The following is a 20,446-nucleotide window of genomic DNA, read 5'->3' on the forward strand; positions in this document are numbered from 1 at the left end:
AATGGTATTAAGTGCAGAGATAGTACAGTAGACTCCTGCTTCTAAGTCTACCTTAATCCTACCCCCAAATCCCCCCCCACACCTTTCAGGGACATCACAATAACACTTGATAGCCTCTTGTGGCCTTCTGTAGTCTCCAGCCTTCCTCTGCCTATCCCTGTTATATATGGCCAAAAGATTTCTAATTCTAGTATATTATGTGAAATGACAATTTAATTAGGAAAGTTGAAGAATTTGAGAGTTTTGCAGTACTGTTAGAAACTTTGTATTAGAAATACCATTATTTATTTATGTTCCTTCCTTCTTGAAGTGGAAAAAATCATGTAAACTTATGTAATATTTTATTGAATTTGTTACCTGGGTTCAAACAAGCCAACGTTTTTAATATGGTTACAACACACTAGATTAAAAAGAAATCACAATGTAGTTTAGTATGATAAATGAATTTAATTTCTGTGTAAGAAAAATCTTTGATAATGGTTAACTCTACAACGACCAGACTTGGCTGCAAAAATGTGGATATCAGCAAAAAGATACACAACTTTTTCTTTTTCTTTTTTCTCTTTTCTTTCTTTTTTTTCTTTCTTTTTTCTTTCTTTTGCAAATCTACAAGCTATGGCAAACCTCAAATCTGTTTTTTGTATTTAATGAATACTGCCCTTGGCTAACTGGTTACTTAGCAACCATTCAAAGTTGAATGGTTGAAAAAGGGGACTTACAATCCAGATCCAAAGTTCTGACAGTCGCCTTCTCAACTCATGTGGTCACAATTTGGGAACTTGGCAACACAGTCACTTTTATATCTATTTGCAGTGACTGCATTTTTAAAACAGTAAAATTAGCATTTACTCCCAGTTTTCAGCAAAACTGCGCTATAGCGAACAATGGGTTTGCTTAATGACTGCTTAAAGGCAGCAAAGCTTGTTTAATAACCATTGTAAAACATGTCGTAAAATTGGGTTGGTCATCCCTTATATGTAGCCTTTTGCAACTATATTCACCAAATGAGCAGAAAATTCTGGTTTTAAATTTGGGAGCTGCAGTTTCAACTCAGCACGACTATCCTGTCTGCCTTCATCTGGATTCACAACATACAGAAAAGTTGGATGGTCATGGACCAGATGCGGACCAGAACTAAAACAGCACAACATCAGCAAAGATGCATATTGCACATTTTTCAAAATATGCCTTGGAATTGACACACAAACTAATTATGTGATTTAATAGAACTGCTCAGTTTCCTTTGTTTTTTCTTGAATTATGGCATGAAAATGGACACTTTACCTTAAGGGAAAACATGTTCCTGTTTTTTAAAAAAAGATCCCAAAATTCGAAGCCAACTTTATAATGCTCATGAAAGAGTGATTTGTGTTGCAGATCCCAGCAGCTCAATTTTCAAATATCAAAGGACAGCTGATGAGGGTATCTCATGTTTTCATTCACATTCACACCAAAATTTGGAGATGATAAGAGGTGCACAGGGAGGCCTAGCAGAACACAGGGAGGCCTCATCTTCTAAAATAGTTTTCACTGCTGGGTATATGAGCATCAATCAGAAAACCCTTGCTTCTGAGCAGCTGCTTTATATTGAAACATTTAATTACCACAAATGCAGAAAATATTTTGATGGCTGAAATTCATCCCCTATTAAAAATAATCAATGTGTACTATATTGCAACAAAACATGGGACATTGTGGCAATTCATCATCATATGAATTCCTGGATTACAGTATCTCTTTTATCATGTTTACATATCCCATGAAATCTTATAGAGTTAAATGCCATTCCCCAACAACTGATGTATAATTATAGAAAGCCACCTTTTAATGAAAGTACACCTAGAGTCGTGACTGGGCTGTTTCTCCTCATTCAAAAGTGTATTCCCACATTTTCCCCATTTCACTCTCATGTCCGTTTTTGTTTCATCTGATATAAGACAGCACGCAAAAACACCGACTTTTAGTTGTTTCTAACTACACAGAGAGAGAGATGGGGAGAGGGACAGGGACAGGGACAGGCAGGCAGACACACAAAAGGAGCTATCTGACTTCTGTTTCAAAACTACAGAAGCGAAAACTCAGAAGCAAAGACGCAGAGCTTCGGGTGTCCCTTCATTTCCGTCCAGCGGTCGCCCGAGTTTTCGCAGCGTTGCTCCAGTTATCCTAAACGGAGCCTTTTCGGCCGCCGTAAGATTTCCTCTCGGTCTGGCAGAGAATTGGGGCGGCGTCATCTCGGCCTCCGTACTGGCGTAAGTGAACGTGGCCGGGCTTTGCCGAGAAGTACCTGAGGGAAAAAACGTTTTTCTGTTATAGTTACTTGGGAGCGTTTGCTTGCTTTTCGCCATGAGTCGAAACTACAACGATGAATTGCAATATTTGGATAAACTGGATAAGAACTGCTGGCGCATCAAGAAAGGATTTGTGCCCAACATGAACGTGAGTTGCTTTAGAGGCGCTTTTCATCGCTAAACTTCGTTCTGAAGTATTTTAGTGAATAGCTAAAAGCTGCCCCGAGTGCCCTTCATTCCTTTGGGCGATCATTCTGCCAATGCGATAAAGATGAAAATGACGAAGGTCCACTTGCTTGGTCCTGCTCAGTTTTTAACCGTGTTAAACATACTTTATATATGATTTTAACCTACGGCGGTGCATACGATTGCATTTTATTATTTTGTATAATTAATCAAACGATATTGGCTCAAAGGATGAAAGGCGGATTTATCATTATAAACAATGCATCTAGAATTGCCAGTTTCCTGTTGGGGAGAAATTTGATCTGTAAATGTAGCTAATCAGAGTACCAATTGTGCTATTGGTAATTTTTTTAAAAGTTGGTTATTTACGTGATTCAAAATATTGACATTTGTGGTTATTTAGGAAGCTTCAGACCAACAATCAAGTAAACAATACCCTAGTCAAGAAACTGCCAAAGAGCCATCAGCAAACAGGCAAAAAAATCCCTTAAGACCTCCACCCACACAGACAAACAAGACACTAGAATATAAACTGACAGCAAACAGAACTCCTTACTAGCACTGATGATGTTACCTAGTTTGGGTAATGAAATGTCTACAAGACAAAAACGTTCAGAGAGCACCAAGGATCCCTTATTAGGAAGCTGCCCCTAAACCAGCAATCTTCTCTGGCACAAGAAACAGGTTTTGTGGAAGACAGTTTTCCCACAAACCACGATGGGCAGGGGGAATGGTTTCAGGCAAAACCTAGATCCCATGCATGCACAGATGAAGTTTTCCTCGCTCCCCCGCTGCTTGTACCAGTACCAGTCCACAATCCAGAAGCTGGGGACCCCTGCTCTTTCAACAAATCTAAATCTTTACTGGAACGTATTTTTAAAATAACCACAATTATGGAAGCATTCTGCTTTGCATGATACAGTTACTTATTCGCCAATATTTGTTTAAATGGTGACTCTTACTTCTGAATATGTGGTCCATTTTCTAATTTTCTTCTTTTTGTCTCTAGGTGGAGGGTGTGTTTTATGTGAATGACCCTTTGGAGAAGTTGATGTTTGAAGAACTAAGAAATGCATGCCGAGGTGGAGGTATGTTTCAGTTTTCAATTGCCTGTCTGAATCTCCTTGTTTCCCTATGCCTCCAATATTTGTCTCCTTTAAATCTGTCACATATTCCACAAATACATCCAGAAATCCAATAGAGCTTCTACTGTGCTTAGTTATCATAAATATGTTGTGGTTAATTAAAAGTATTTAGAAGACTGATAGTAAGTCTTATTTTTATCCTCAACAGGCTGCTCGGATAAACATATTTTTTAAAAAGGCCTTGGTTTATGAAGAATCATTGGTTGGACATGAGAAAATAACCATTTGCTCTTTAGTTCTGCTTGCTTAAATGTAAAGAGATGTACCCTTTAAATTCCAACTTTGAATTGATACAGGATATTTTATGCCCAGTCTACCTCATGTTTCATAATATTTTTATTTTCTATAGGCCTAGAATGTGAAATATGCCTGTGATTGTAGTTATAGTCCTCTATAAGTGTATCTAGGAATAAGCCTTAAATTCATCATTCATAATTCCGAGGAAATGTTAAGAGAATAGCCCTGTTCTTTGTCCTTAAAATGTTGGTTCTGAGTTACATTTTCATATGAAACAGGAAATTAGTTTCCACCTTTTTTTTTTAGGTGCTGGTGGCTTTCTTCCAGCCATGAAACAAATTGGCAATGTAGCTGCATTACCTGGTATTGTTCATGTGAGTCCTTGTTATTTTAAATCCAGAATAAAACCATTATATGAAGACTTTACAAAGTATTCTTCTATGTAATAAAGTGTTTCAAGAATAGTTAGAACTATTGCTTCAAATAGAAATAAGAATGTTTTCCAATAGAAAAGAATACATGTAGCTCAGGGTTGAACTGTGAAGCCTTTAGTGCAGAAGTGTCATGCCTGATTTAATTGAGTGCCACATTAGGGTTGTGCTTGACCTTGGGGGGCTGGGGTGGGTGTGGCCAGCTCAGTGTCACTTGTGTCAGGGGTGCCTATGGCAGCCCAAGCGCTCTGCTAGCAAAAACAGGCTCCTGAGCTCCATTTTCGGCCTCCTGCAACCCTCTGCCAGCAAAAACGGAGCTCAGGAGGGTCACACACAGCCCTCCCTAGCTCCCTTTTCACTGGCAGAGGCACTGCAGACTGGTCATTTGCTGTTTCCAGGGCCAGATCAAATCACCGCACAGGCCGGATCCAGTCCCCGGGCCTCGTTGATACCTCTGCTTTAATGCTTCTGAACTTTGCTTGCTTGCTTGCAGATATTTAATTATCCAAGTAGGTACCATCATCAGTGCAAGAATGGATGATGTTACCTAGCTGGATAATGAAACATCGGTAAGCAAACAACCAAGTTCAGAATTACAAAGGACTCCACAATAAGAATATTGTCAGCCTTTCCTATCCTAAAAGTTTGATGTATAAATTCAGATACTCAAGGATGTGATGGAAGTAGAGGGCTTACATTTGCCATTAATTCTTTCAATGAAATTAGATATTTATTTGCAGTTTGTCATTTTGAATATGGTACACCCCTTGATATAAATGTTGAAATCTTCTGCTTTTGGATGCTGTGCAATGGGAATGTTACGGCCTAGGATTACTTCATAGCATAGGAATGTCATTCATATTTATTCTGATATTGATTGCCTTTCTTTTCCCATTTTTTATACCAAAATTGTATTTCAGCGATCTATTGGACTTCCTGATGTTCATTCAGGGTATGGCTTTGCTATTGGCAATATGGCAGCCTTTGATATGAGTGATCCAGAAGCAGTAGTTTCACCAGGTATGGACAGCTGTAGTTGGTATCCATGTGGAAAGAAAACCTTTAGGTACCTCCAAATATGTGTTAGATGTATCAGGCTCCAATACAAAGGGCAACTGTACAGAGATACTGTTAACCATTCTTTATAATAATAATACTTTATTTGCGGTCACAGACCAAAACACAAGTACAACAAAAGAAGGACATGGAAAAATTAGTCATGAACAATTGGTCACCAAAAACTTGACTAAGGGGAATTACAGCGTTCTCTGATGGTTACAGCTGTTAAAAAAAATTGGAAACCAAAGAAGTGATATATGAGGAGCCATCCCCTAGACAATATAAGAACCAATTACTAACATTGGGTCTAGAAGGGTCTGTTTCAAGGAGAGACAGTAACTTAGATCTGTCTGCGTTATACATAGGGCAATATAAAAGGACATGCTCCACAGTTTCAATCTCAGCTCTGTCACAGGGGCATAGCCGCTCGTTAATCGGGAGCCTCTTAAATCGCCCATCCAGTAGTGCTGAGGGCAAGACATTAAAGCGAGCTAGGGAGAAAGCTCTTCTATACTTGGGAATGGTTAGAGTGTAAAAATAGGAAGCCATCCTCAGTCCGTAATTATTAAATTGGCTGAAGATCAGAGGGGAGCAAGTTTTGTTAGCTCTGGCTCGTAGATATTGCAAGTCAATGTCCACAAGCCGTTGGACTACCCTAAATTGGGCGTCCTTAAGGCCATAATCTCCCAGGGCATCCCCCGTAAAACCTAGCAGGTGTAATTTCTTCATCAGCTCCCTCTCCCAACGAGATATATGAGAGTCAGCAGGTGTAATTTCTTCATCAGCTCCCTCTCCCAACGAGAAATATTAGAGTCAGCAAACGCCAGGGAGAGGTAGGTACCAGGAACTGCCAGAAAGAGCACCTGAAACCACCAATGTTAACCATTCTATGTAAGTAACAGTTGATTGGTGATATGTTCTGTAGTATGTTACATTTTCAACAGTTAGGCAGTTTTTAGTTCTAAGGCCAGAAAGACTTAATTATCTAAACAATTTACAGTGCAGAAGCCATATTTTTATTCTGGGTTGACTTGAAGAAACAGGTGGAAATTTTTCCACTATACATATGCTGGCCAAAGCAAAATGCTCTCATTGATTATTATTTTTTAGGACAAAGTCTATTTATTAGATTTATCTTAAAATAACAAGTACTTGTATTGCAAAGTTCTATGTTAAGCTGAAATATCTGTCATGAAGTGTGATTATATGGATGACCTATGACGAAGTGTATCATTTCAGTATGTTTACCCTGAAATTAGTGCAAAGTAGTCCTGTTCTTTCCATAGCACTAGCAATAGCACTTAGACTTACATACCGCTTCATAGTGCTTTACAGCCCTCTCTAAGCGGTTTACAGAGTCACATGTTGCCCCCAACAATTTTGGGTCCCCATTTTACCCTCCTCGGAAGGATGGAAGGCTGAGTCAACCTTGAGCCTGGTGGGATTTGAACTGCCAAATTACAGGCAGCCGACAGTCAGCAGAAGTAGCCTGCAGTGCTGCACTTTAACTATTGCGCCATTGAGGCTCAGTTGTTTCTATGTAATACAAATATAGCACTTAGACTTGTATATACTGCTTCATATATTTCTTTTTCAGAATACCGAACTATATAAAGTTTACTGAATGTAACTAATTATAGCTGTGACAAAAATGCAGTTGATTGCAATGATGAGTCCTGAGTTTTCTGAATTCATATTCTGATTGAGTAATTGAGTATTTTGAGTTCATAATATTAGCAACTGCACAAAATGACTTCTGGAGCTAGATTTTAAAAGGTATGTTTTGGTTACTCACACAGGAGGTGTAGGGTTTGACATTAACTGTGGTGTTCGATTACTGCGGACCAACCTTGATGAGTGTGATGTCCAGCCGGTGAAGGAGCAGCTTGCACAATCCATGTTTGACCACATTCCTGTAGGGGTGGGATCCAAGGGTGTCATCCCCATGAATGCCAAGTAAGAGCTATTTTTTCTCTCGAATGTCTGCATTATTGCTTCATTTTTGAAGGGAAAAGTGGCAGAAGGAAAATGAAATAACTTGCAAATCTGTTGAGTAGCAAACATGTAAACATGCCAAAATGTTTTCCAGTTATTGCTATGTAGCTGTTTGTAAGCTTTGCTAAAGTTAATCATCATATATCTAGAGGACTTTTATTTCCATAATTCTGTTTTAACCGGGAATTATGTTTATGCATCTGGAGGGCATCCAGATACATAAAAGTTGTCTTAGTGCAAACTCACCTTGTAGTTTGGTGGTAATATCTACTAGTAGGCTCTATGTTTCAACCTACCACTCGTTCTTGTTATGATGCTAATAATTTTACTCATTTAAGAACCATGATTTTTAGTCCTAAAATATTTTGGGGTATCATGAAAAGATTTGGGATTATAACTGATTGCCACAATATATTTCTCAGCCGCCTTAATTGTCAGAGTGACTCCTTAGTATGTATGCAGTGGTCAGCTGGTTCGAGGGCATCAGCATGGAAATGGGTTAAAATCTGTAAGACAGTGATATCTGGGCATTAGACTCCTAAAAATCTCTGAGCTAACTCTCATAGGATGTCAGATCTGCCATCTTCAGCTTCTACGCTTTGCTGGCATCCTACCATAAAATTCAAGGAGAGTGGCGGGGAAAGACATGGGAATGTGAAGATAAAACAATGGAAGGGGGAGAGAGCCTTGACAGAAACCAGACGTGCCAAGCCAAAGTAAACCAGCCACCAAGGACACCTGGTTTGGGAACAGAATGTGAAATTGCATCAAATGGTGCAAAACAACCAAGCGGTTCCCAAAATATCTAAACAGCATGCTATTGGACACTGATGGTCAAAGGGGGCGGGGCAGCCAAACAAAGATAAAAAGTGTAACCTTTGCATGGGAATATTCAGATCTAGTCTTACTTTCACTGCAACCATTAACTTTAGCATAAGAACCTATCACTTCAACCAAATGGAGTCGAGGGTCTTTCCTAAATATCTGAGTTGGGGCCGGCCTGACATAGGAAGACATCAGGGGACCTTTTAAAAAAAATGTAGTTGGGGACTGGGACCAATTAGAACAGCCCAATCTGATGCCACCAAAACATGCCATGTTTAAATTGACACTTCCCTGTTGTTTTTCCTCGAAGTTCATTATCTTCTCTAGAGCTGCTCCTATGCTTGCCAAATCTTTAAACATTTGCTGCATTGCAGTCCTTTTGCCCCTGTAAGGTGAGGAGAAAGGAAACTTTCCAACCTATCTAGCTTCTTGTTTTTCTTTTTTGCAGTGTGAGAATGATAACTCTGAATTTAGTCACTATTACTTTATAGAGAGAAATGAAAATGAACCTCAATCGTTTGAAAGTATATTTTACATAGTTATCTATGTTCTAATTGCAACAGTTTTCTACTCAAAGCTTGATTTAAAAGATTTACATGGCCACCCACCTTACAGAACACAATTCTGGGTTGGTCAAAATGATAAAACAAAAACAAAAAACAAAATATTAAGCACCTAATCCATCATATCAGTGCATCAATGCAATCCTGAGGCTTCAACTTTACCCTATCCCATCTGGGAGAAAAGCCAGCCCTTTTCAGCTTTTGGGAAAGCTAAAGTTGGGGTTGGGGGGCAGCTGCCAGATCCCAAGGGAAAGGTAGTTCCACAGGGCAGGGCTTTTTATGGAAAAGGGATGCTTTCTACTTTTCACTATATGACAACACTTGAGCAGTGGAACCTGGGGAGTATTTACACTTTGAGTAATGTGATAATTGTGAACTAAGATGTAGGAGTGAGTCTGTGGTAACTTTCATTCTGTATTTGTTTGTGGTCTCCTAATTGGAGTGTCTTTCATTCTCAGGGACCTGGAGGAAGCTTTAGAGATGGGGGTAGACTGGTCCTTACGAGAGGGCTATGCCTGGGCTGAAGATAAAGAGCATTGTGAAGAATATGGGAGGATGTTGCAGGCAGATCCAAATAAAGTGTCGGGAAGAGCTAAGAAAAGAGGTTTACCTCAGGTAATCGGACTAGATATAATTTTGGGTGATCATTGCTGATTTTAATTTAATTTAATTTTAATTTAATCAGGTTGATTTTAATAATATTGAAGCACACCAGAACAATATCCAGAAATTTGATTAGCTGATGTCATGGTTCAAAAGATAACTCATCCACCTTTGGTTTTCATGGCTGAGGGTGGAGTTAGACCTGGTTCTCTGCAGCCCTAGTCTAGCATCTAACTGGCTCTTGCACTGATTAAGGACTTCACTTTGTTGTAATGAAATTTCACCTTTTGATTGATTAGCCTTAAATATTTTCTTTTATTTTTGTTTGATTTGGTGATTCACTATTAACTGATTTTTTTTAAATTTACATCTGATCTGATCTAATGTTTTGATTTTAGTCTTTAGGAAACATACATTTTAAAAGGAGCTTAACTGTTCAGAAAATAAAGAGAATCTTTTCCCATTAATATCTGGAATGTGAAAGTAATCTCCTTCTATTAATAAGACGAAGGGATGTAAGATTGCTTTAATTTTCCAGAGTTTCTAATAAATATCACAAGTCTTTCATTTTTCGTGTTGGGAAAAGCTAAGTTCTCCTATTCTGTTTAACAGCTGGGAACTTTGGGAGCAGGAAACCACTATGCTGAGATACAGGTGGTGGATGACATTTATAATGAATATGCTGCCCGAAAGATGGGTATAGACCATAAGGGACAAATATGTGTGATGATCCACAGTGGGAGCAGAGGCCTTGGCCACCAAGTAGCTACAGGTATGTGGCTAATGCCCTTTTGTGTTATTGAAATTAAATATGACTATCCAGCGTAATATTAGAGCTAGTTTCTATGGCAAAAACTATGTGGAAAAAACACACCATCTTTATGCAATATGTATGGAACCTAAAACTATATTTTACATTCTAGGCCTGCTGGTCAAAATCACTATTTCTGAATTTATTTGGTCATATTTTTACAGATGCCTTAGTAGCTATGGAAAAAGCAATGAAACGAGACAAGATCATAGTGAATGACCGCCAATTGGCATGTGCCAGAGTAGCTTCTCAGGAAGGCCAAGATTATTTGAAAGGGATGGCAGCAGCTGGAAACTACGCATGGGTCAATCGTTCCTCCATGACTTTTCTTACTAGACAGGTAAGGTAGTTCATCACTTCTGTCTCTTTAAAAATGAGACCTAATCAGGTATAACTGACTAGGATAGGGAAATTCAGCTCTGGCTAAAATATTCTTCCCAACCTGATGTTCTCCAGATATGTTTTGATGGTGGTTGACATGGGCTTCAGTCCCAGAAAAAGCATAGATTAGTGACGTTGGTCTGTGATATGTCTATCTTGAAAGAAATACAGGTAGTCCTTACTTACTGACTGCCTTATTTAGTGATCATTCAAAGTTACAATGGTGCCAAAAATAGCTTTGCGATCAATTCTTACATTTACGACCGTCATAGCATTTGGTGCTTTGCAACTGGTACACATTTACAACTGTTGCAGCATCCTGCAGTCATTACCGTTTGTGTGCTTCTTAATTGACTTGTGCCAAGTGGTAAAAGTAAAATCATAAGTCACTGTTGATTCATTGCTTAGCAACCATGTTTCTAGTCCCAATTGGGGCTGGTGCAACTTGTATATCAGTGCAAATTCAGTTGCATTCTGCTTTATGGCACCAGACTAACAATTTCAGAAGTACTAAATTTATTTAAGAGGTGAATTTGAGATTCAGTTTCCAATATATGGGCTACCAGACTGGATCTACCTGTGGTATGAATACATTGGGCTTCTGTTTCTAAACATTTAAGTGTCAGCTGAGCTTTTATTTAATTATAGCCCTTTTCTCCAACATTGAGTTGCCCTAAATTTGGGTCATATTGTCTAGATCTTTAGGGTTGAAAGCCAATTCACGTTAGTTCATTAAGATTTTAGGTTTAAATCATGCTTATTTTGTGCATGGGTGGAGCAGTGTTCCAAATGTTTGTTCACAATGCATATGAATAAATAATAGATAAATAAATGCCATAAATAATGGCCATTTTATGCTTTGAAAAAAATCAGACCTGTTTTTCAAATCAAAGGATTTTGCAATCTTGAGCATCAAGGCAACATTCAGAAAAGGTTTTGCTAATGCTTCCGCTGAACTATATGCTTCATTCCAACCATAGTTCGGAAGTGCATTTTACCAATATAATTGTCTAACAGTTTAGAGAATGTCTCTCAAGTAGAGTCACGCAAGATTTGCTGTTAAAATATGTTCTTAGAATGCAGGAAACTTGAGATAAACTGATTGTTAGAGAAAGAATTGCAGAAAATTGTAACTAGATTCCAGTTTCTGTAAACAATTTCAGCTCTAGTCCCCCTTCTCATATATACCAATCCTGCATAACATATTATTAGAACTACCTTGTGTACCTGTATTGTTTTCTAGGCATTTGCTAAAGTCTTCAACACCACCCCCGATGATCTGGACATGCATGTAATCTACGATGTGTCTCACAACATTGCAAAAGTAGAACAGCATGTGGTAGATGGAAAAGAACGGACCTTGTTGGTGCACAGGAAAGGATCAACCAGAGCATTCCCTCCTCACCACCCTCTTATAGCTGTGGATTACCAAGTAGGAACTTCTGGGATTTCTCTCATGTTAGCATTCATGAAATGTAATTTCCCTTTGCATCTCGCCGAAATGTCGCCAAGTTAGTCTTAATCTTACACGGGAAAAGACCCGAACACACCTAGACCTTTGTGTGTGTGTGTGTGTGTGTATTAGTTTTCACGGGTATTTATATGTATGGTATTCAGCTTTGTTCGGGTATTTTCCCACATCATTATAGTTGTGTTTTTAAAAGTTGTACAACGTTTGGCAGAATCTCATCTGCCATCATCAGGCTTCTGTATAGTCACAGGACACAATACAGAATACAATACACAATACAGAAGCCTGATGATGGCAGATATACCGTGGAAAAACCCGAACAAAGCTTGTTGGCATTTTCCCACGCATTGTAGTGTGCACAACGTTACAGTTGTAGCAAGAAGATAGATGATAGATAGATAGATAGATAGATAGATAGATCTGTTATTTCCGAAGATTGAGACAGGCACAGAAGTTCATTCATCCTCAGGCTGTCGCTCTGTGCTTCTCAGAGTTCACCTGAGAAGCACAGAGCAGACAGATGATGAATGAGACTTCATCAACATTGCCTAGATACTTCCAATCTACGAGAAAACCCGAATAACCAAAGATCCACATACAAATACCCGTGAGAACCTCAGAAAACAAATTATATATATTTATATATATATATATAAAATCAATCAACTGTATTTCATCAACATTTATTTTTATTGGTTGATAATAATTTGCACCCATTCCAGCATAACTAATACTGATTGTATGTGTGTCTCCAGCTGACCGGCCAGCCAGTGTTGATCGGCGGAACAATGGGAACTTGCAGTTACGTCCTTACTGGTACTGAACAAGGCATGACTGAAACCTTTGGAACCACCTGCCATGGAGCAGTGAGTAGGAAGACACTTTATTCTAAATCAAGGGCTTTTTGCTTCATACTTGTGTACATTTGGATTATATGCTAGCCAAAATAAAGCTTCAATTATTCTGGCAAGAGGAATGGGGTCATAAATCCATAACTGTTGAGGGATCGAATGGGGATGTAGAGAGACTTGATTACAAATCAACTTCCTGACTGTTTTAATTAGGATTCATCAATCTGGTGCCTGAAAGTAACCGCATTGAGATCCTGTCCACTTCCTCAAGATTTACTGACTCAAACTCATAATACACCACAAGACTTGAGTCCTAGGCATCTTGGTTGGACCTGGCTAGTCAAGGTCCAAGGTGGAACACATCTGAGCAACTGTCCTTATATATGTATGTTTGTATTAGAAAACTTTTAACAAATTCAGGAATCTTAAGAGTCTGTACTATTTATTCTAATATACGGTCAAGGCCATATGTAACTGTTTTCTTCATTCATGTTGCTAATGTTTGCTTCAATTGAAGACTGGTACTTAAAGAAATACATTATCCTACAGGGCCGTGCATTGTCCCGTGCCAAATCACGACGTAACTTGGATTTCCAGGATGTGTTGGACAAGTTGGCAGATATGGGGATTGCGATCCGTGTTGCATCTCCCAAACTAGTCATGGAAGAAGTGAGAGTTCTTTTAATCTTTCTTTGGACAATTTTATTTCTGGGATGGATTTCTTTTCACAGCAAAGTATTAGCATCTATTATCAGAAGAAAAAAAATACAGTTGATCAGAATCTACCAAATTAAATGCCCTAATTTCTGTCTGGAAAGGGTTCCCTTTTTCCTTTTTTGATTTGGGATAAATTATTTTCTCTTAACACCTCAAAGCATATTATTTCCTTTTTTTATCTCCTTTTTCCTAGGCTCCTGAATCTTATAAGAATGTGACAGATGTGGTTAACACCTGCCATGCAGCTGGCATCAGCAAGAAAGCAATTAAACTGAGGCCCATTGCAGTAATCAAAGGGTGAAGAAGCCATTCACAGAATCTTGACAGAAACTCTTCTTACTCAGACTACTTGTTAATTATGTTTCCATCCAGATGGAAACTCTGACAAACTGTTAGAATTTTAGGACTTAAGAAATATGGTACAAAAAAGATAAACCAAGATCTGTTGCTCTTTTGATCTAATGGCAAGTTGTCTGAAGCTGACTGAGTTTCTTTAAGGGAAAAATGTGAAACAATTTTTCAGAAGATTATCTGATCCTAATAAACGGTCTGTTCTGTCTATAATGAGATTTCTGACCAGTGCTAATATGATAGCCATCTTTTTTTCAAGAAGGCTGGGTGAGTTTTTCCCCCCTAACTTTAGTTGTTTCTCTCTAATAAAGACTTAGAGTCCCGAGTAATAATATATAACATCTCTTGAATTTATTCGTTTAGCATGGCAATTTTTGACCAATAAATTAAGCCTGACTAAGCTAGTAATCTGTGGGATGTAGCAAAATTTGCAAATGTTCTTACTACAGACGTTCATGAAGCAGCAATTTCTTCTGAGGCGTTTTTGACTAAGCCAGGATAAGTTGCATCCCCACTACACAACAGAGTGTACTTTAGGAGCAGTTGATTCTGTGCACATCTCAGAGTAATATCTCTTATCTGAAGTTGTACTTGTACTTTAGTGGAGGAACAATACTACATTCTGAAAAAGAAAACCAGCTTTCCATTGAAGACATAGCTAGCTTTCAGTAATGCTTTAAGCCATTCATGTCTAGAACAGACCTAATAGCTATATCGATAAAGAGCTGAGGTGGTGCAGTGGTTAGAATGCAGTATTGCAGGCTAACTCTGCCAACTTCCAGCAGTTCGATTCTCACCAGCTCAAGGTTGACTCAACGTTCCATCTTTCCGAGGTTGGCAAAATGAGGACCCAGGGTAATATGCTGACTCTGTAAACTGCTTAGAGAGGGCTGTGAAGCACTGTTATATAAGTGCCATTGCTGTTGCTATCCTCCAAGCTGTCATTAAAAAATACAAAAACTTGGTCTTTTGTTGCATCTTCTGAACACTGACTAAATAGACCGTGTAGATAGAGCAGTATCTGAGTTACTTCTTAAAATGGCAAACTGGAAATCATATTGATTGTACTGTTTTTGACTTTACTTCTATCTTATAAATTTAAATGGCTGCTTATTTACATTTTTTTTTTTATTCTCCAAGACTTTCCAGATCTTGAAAACTTCTAAATAAAGCTGCAAGGAAATAATTGCAAAAGTTCACAAGTTACCTTTCATTTAAAGACAATCAGATTTATTTGTAATTTAGGAGTAAAGCAGATGTTTTGAAATGCTGTGGGGAGATGGTATTGCTGCTACTCCGTGGTATAAGTAATTTAATTTGAACTTTACAAATAATTTCTAGTAGTCCTAAATTCAGTCTGTTTGGACTAAGCTGTGTTGATTTTTCAGAACTCACAATGAGTTCTGCTTCATTATAAAATGTGTTACAATGAGAGCCATCAGTAGAGGGCAGCTTATTAAAGATAAACTGAAAAAAATGGCATTAGTAGAGAAAAGTTTGAAAGAAACACTGGATAAAGAGTGCAGTATTCTTTTGAAAAAGATTTGTAAACTGATGTCACTAGTAGTTTGCAATTAATTTAACAAGCCCAATAAACTAAAGTTTAAACATAGGATAAAACAGAAAATAGTTTGTAAAAGCTATATAAATCTACTCTTCAGACTAAGAGCATGACTTATGTGTGTTGAATCTCTGTGTCTCTGCCGTTTTGGCACTATTGCAAACAATAACATCACATTGTCTTTAATATGAAAACAGAAAGATAGAAAAGTCGAAATTCTAATTACTGACAAAAAACACTCCTACATTTGTGTGAACTCCTTTTGTGTCAGGCCTGCCTCCATTCAAAACTCAAGAAAGAGACCCTCCAACTTTAGATAAGAGGTACTTTTCCTAAGTTTGAAATGATAGCAGCGAAAACAAGGCAAGATCCAATTCAAAATGTGTGAAAGTTGCAGGTTGAAAGTCATCCCTAATTCCTCCCCACAGGGTCCAGCACTGAGAGTCCAATCAACATCCAGTATGATGTGGAAAAGCTTCAAGTATTTCTCCCATATGGAGTCTCAGGGTGGTTGGCCTTGACATACTGTAAACACCTGCCTTCAGCAGCGCCATAATTCATGAGTGCAAACCTCCTTTTCCATTCTCATGGGGCTATACCAGCTTATTTCCCTATCCCAAATACCTAAGGCCCCCCTACCCATTACTATGGCAGCTGATAGCAAGCACGCTGAAGAAACCTATTGTCTTCCCCCTGCCGGAATCTGACTCAGAGGAGGAAGCCAAACAGCTGACAGGGAGTGGGAGTGTGGCTCCATTGGCTGTGGAGGAAACTGGGGAAGGGCAAAGTCCGGCTGGGCAGGACAAGGTAGAACAAGGGAGAGGGAAATCAAAGGAAGACCCAGGCTCACCCCACTCTTCATCCTAGGCCACGCAGGGAGGAACTGAGAAGAGCAACGTGGGTTGCATGGCTTACAGGGGAGGAAAGGGCCCTGATTCCCTTCATTAGCTGCAGCTGGGAGCAGTGTATAAAAAAGGTAAGCTGTGTGCAGCAGACTGTTGGGAGCAGACGTGACTTTATCTTATATCGTCATGGCTTATCTGTGTTCCTGGCGTCTTCCCAACTGTGAGTTTTGCCGTGCTTTCAAGTCTGAAATTCCTGCTCCTGCCCTGCCAAACTAATTACTTCAGTTTGGTTTGTTTGGATTTTATGTTACAGTTTATGTGTACCTTTTTTTGAACTGAATTTTCTTCAGTCAAAGGCTGTTCCTTGGAGAGTTTTTTTTCAGCCCGAAGGTAACCTGGACATTGTGGGCAAAGTTGGAGATAATAAAGGGACTCTTATTGCTTATCTGACTGTTGCCTTTGTGCCATGCTCCGGATCATCACACCTATGCTGCAGATCCGGCTGACATTTTGTTTATGTGTGCCCTCTAGCATATCTAAAGATAGGATATTGATTTAGCCATCCAGCCTGCTTACCTAATACTGCATGAGAAATACAGTCTATGCAGAAATGAGTAGATTGACATTTGCTATTAGAGAGCAAGAAGAAAAAGTATTACAAAATTTGGAATTTATTTTATCACTGGCTAGATAAGAAAAAAGAGAAATAAAATACATTATAGTATTAATACAATATAATAGTAAAGATAATACAATGTAATGATAGGTTATAATTGTTTATTGTGAAATGAATGACAATATGAATCTGGTTTTGTAAAAGTTGAGACTTGCTCGAAAAGGATGATGTGAATTTGTAATCATAGTCTAACAATGATTTGATAATATCGAGTGGACAGTAGCTTTAAACATGAAATGTAACATAGATCAAGAGGGAACAACTTTTTATTTTGTGTTTTTGTGTTTGTTTATGTTGTTAAAAATTAAAAAAAAATTAAAAAAAGAAATACAGTCTATGACTTACAGAATATTAGGGGAGTTTTTTGTACCACTGAAAGAGAACTGAGTATGACTAAAGTGGTTTTTGTTAGTGAATTCACTTGGTTGTGTGTGTGTTTTGTACTGAAAAAGACAATTTATTCTTTTATCCTGTGTCAAGAGCTCATACACACTTCATTCTTAAAGTTAAATTTATAACTGGAATAATTTATGATTCCAATTCTTGCATCAAAGAAAACAAAATATCACTTCCTTTCCTAGCTAGTTAATACAGTTCACAATAATATCTAAAACACTTGGTCTCTTGGAATGTTGAGAGCTTGTTGCAAACATCATGGTAACCTTTGGGGAGAAGTGCTGCCTGTCCCCAAAAGCAGTAATGTGGGGCATGAGCTATTGATAAGGAAGAGGTTCATGCATGCTGTGTTGAGGATCCCGGAGTAAGTTTTCTAATTTCCCTTTTTGCAATGAACTCAGATCATGAATAATGGGGAAATGGAGCCCCTGAGAAATAAATGATAACGGCTTACAGAAGTACTGAAGCTAATACTGTAATTCTAAAATTATTAATGGTGAACTGGAAAGCATTGCTAATCTATCTGCAAACCATCAAAGCGAACCTAATTTAATGGGTTAACACAAGAAATTTCAGTAATTTGAGTTTTCTAATATTCTCTATATGTCTTTTTAACCATATTTTTTGCTTGAAGAACTAATGAGTTCAAGAACTACTCCATCTCTCATAATATGGTATCTTCTAAGTGTTACTTAACTGTAGTTCTCCTAAATTCTAGCCACTATAGTCCAAGAGCATCTAGGCCATAACAGGCAAGAACTTCAGAATTTTATATTTTTTACTTTCTATTCCTATATGACCCATCCCACAATTGGTGGTTTTGTTGTTCACTTGAATGGCAGTGTACAGTCTCCTACTACATTTTGGCAAAGACAACAGAGCTATTACCTTTGTTCTTTCTCATAAACATGCATAACTAGTTCTCTGTTCTCTTCAAAGCAATACCCTTCCTCAAGCATGTACTGGCATGTGCATTAAACTTCAGATGGGAGCCTTCTGTTGCAAAGAGAGAAAAAGAGACCAGTTTGTAGCTGGTACTTTGCTTTGTCTCTTTCCGGTAGAGGATTATTATATGGCATCAGCTTAAAGTTGTTGACATTATTTGAAAAAAGCAAAAAGTGTACCCTTTATTTTAAAATATACTCTCAGCCAGTCCTTGAGTATTGAAGATTTGTCTTTAAATGAATCCAAACTCCAGCTCCTCTTTAGGACAATGATGGTTTACACTTTATTTTAAACTTGCATGTTACTTCTAATATGTTATTTTAGATAGTGTGTGTGTATATATACACATACATAAAATATATAAACTGGTTGGAATATATCTAAATCATGAAAAAAGTATTGAAAGTGTTATTGCATTAAATGACAGTAAAATGATAATTGTTGTGGATAATAAGCAAATCTTGTAAAGAAATATGCAAAAATAACATTTAAATAATCCCATGAACAAAAAGCTGTTTACTTCTTCCTACTGGATCCATAAAACGGTTCTACAAATTACATTCTGTACTATGATCCAAAGAGATAAGAAAATTTATGACTGACTAGTCTACATATCTTTTATATCTGTCTGTTTATCTGTCTACTTCATGGGTTGAGCCTGAATTTAGGCCTTTCACGGTAATCTCTGCAAGAGAGTTTTGATTTTATATCCTTTTAAAATTGTGTGTTTATTGGAATGTTTTTAATATTCTTATAGGTTAGGAAAATCAGAATCTCAAAATCATATTGCAGACCTAAAATGGGACATTAATATCAGGGGTGGGATTCTACCGGTTCTGTCCGGCTCTGTAGAACCAGTAGCTCTGAAGAGCAGCAGACATAGAACCGGTTCTATGTCTGCTGATGTTTTTTCCCACCCACCCACCTGGGCTCTTACCTGACCTTTATTTCCTGATTATTTCAACTTCAGCTGCTGTGCAAGGCACAGCTGTAGTTAAAAAAACAGGAAAAAAGGGCTTTTTGAAAGGCTGCTTCTCTGCACGCAGCATGCTGATGACGATTTACAGGCGCACGCTGGCACATTGTAAATCACCGAACTTCGTAAATGACCGAACTGATAGTTCTGTTGGATCCCACCCCTGTGCTTTTTTCTAGTACTATGTTGTCTAGTCTCTGAAACTAGTTCTCACTTCGTTGGAGAAAAATGATGGAATCAAAAATTAATAGTAAAATAGATTTACAGAATAGATTTTTCACACATCAAGAATATGTTTCTCACTGAAATGTAAATCCTATTCATCTTTTTCAGCTGGGTTTCCTCTCTGCTTTTCCCAATGAATGATGGCCAAGCTTCAACTGGCCACAGTTTTCTCTTACATCTAAATTTGCTGCAAGCATCAGAAGGGTCCTACATTTCAATCATATATTTCCAAGAAGCATCTTCATCTACATACATAGAAATAAAAGAGTGTCATTATTTTTTCTCCCTTTGTTCCCCTGCAAAATAAAGTCAAATATAAGTTGCCTATATTTTTATTACAGGGTTTTGCCACCCACAAACAATACATTTTGCCTCTTCCTTGAGAGGAACATAAAAGTGATAATTTTGAATGTTATAATTGTCATTTTGAAAGCAGCATGCTACCTGCCACTGATTATTATGAAGGATTAGTTAAAGCACCCAAACAGTTGCTTTTGGTTTTTATTGTGCAGAAAAAAATGGTTTGTGCTTTCCTAAAACAGAGAGGCTATAATAACATTTACAGAGAAGTCTTTTCATCCTAAAAAAATCCCTTTTCAGAAACAGGAACAGAAGGAACTCATCTACCTTGTAATCAGTTGATCCAAAGACCCATTCGGCAGATTATGTGTCATTGCTGCTTATGAGCCTTCCAACTACAGATATGGCCCTGTTCCAACTTTCTTCCTAGGATAGTCATTGCTAGAGCCCTGTAGGCTTATATTAAATTGTGTTAGTTTCCAAGTCTAAACATCAGTATCTCCCAAGCTAATGACTTCCCATATATGGGATTAACGTTTTGAGCTACATATGCCAAGAATGTTGCAATACGTAGTTCACATCAGAAGTGAATATATTTGGGAAGAATT

At 38.0% G+C, this 20,446-nt stretch overlaps 1 protein-coding gene across 1 annotated transcript; it reads left to right on the forward strand.

The window, feature by feature from the left end:
* The first annotated feature begins 2,243 nt into the window (after window positions 1-2,243).
* RTCB (RNA 2',3'-cyclic phosphate and 5'-OH ligase) lies at window positions 2,244-14,127 on the forward strand. Its single transcript, XM_087968397.1, has 12 exons — window positions 2,244-2,436; window positions 3,484-3,562; window positions 4,163-4,230; window positions 5,208-5,307; window positions 7,146-7,302; window positions 9,188-9,344; window positions 9,945-10,104; window positions 10,308-10,483; window positions 11,768-11,956; window positions 12,751-12,861; window positions 13,396-13,515; window positions 13,757-14,127. Exons 1-12 carry the CDS (start codon window positions 2,344-2,346, stop codon window positions 13,862-13,864), a joined length of 1,518 nt encoding a protein of 505 aa, XP_087824523.1. The 5' UTR covers window positions 2,244-2,343; the 3' UTR covers window positions 13,865-14,127.
* Window positions 14,128-20,446: the final 6,319 nt, after the last annotated feature.

The sequence above is a fragment of the Notechis scutatus genome, chromosome 6, assembly GCF_049901735.1.
Source record: "Notechis scutatus isolate UNSWTSFEM ecotype Mainland chromosome 6, rNotScu1.2, whole genome shotgun sequence".
In the NCBI taxonomy this organism is placed as follows: domain Eukaryota; kingdom Metazoa; phylum Chordata; class Lepidosauria; order Squamata; family Elapidae; genus Notechis; species Notechis scutatus.

Excerpts from the sequence above, each read along its gene's own strand:
- RTCB (XM_087968397.1), top strand. The coding sequence starts at position 2,344 with ATGAGTCGAAACTACAACGATGAATTGCAATATTTGGATAAACTGGAT. Across the intron at positions 4,231-5,207 it reads CATTACCTGGTATTGTTCAT|CGATCTATTGGACTTCCTGA; the intron begins GTGAGTCCTTGT and ends ATTGTATTTCAG. Across the intron at positions 5,308-7,145 it reads AGAAGCAGTAGTTTCACCAG|GAGGTGTAGGGTTTGACATT; the intron begins GTATGGACAGCT and ends TTACTCACACAG.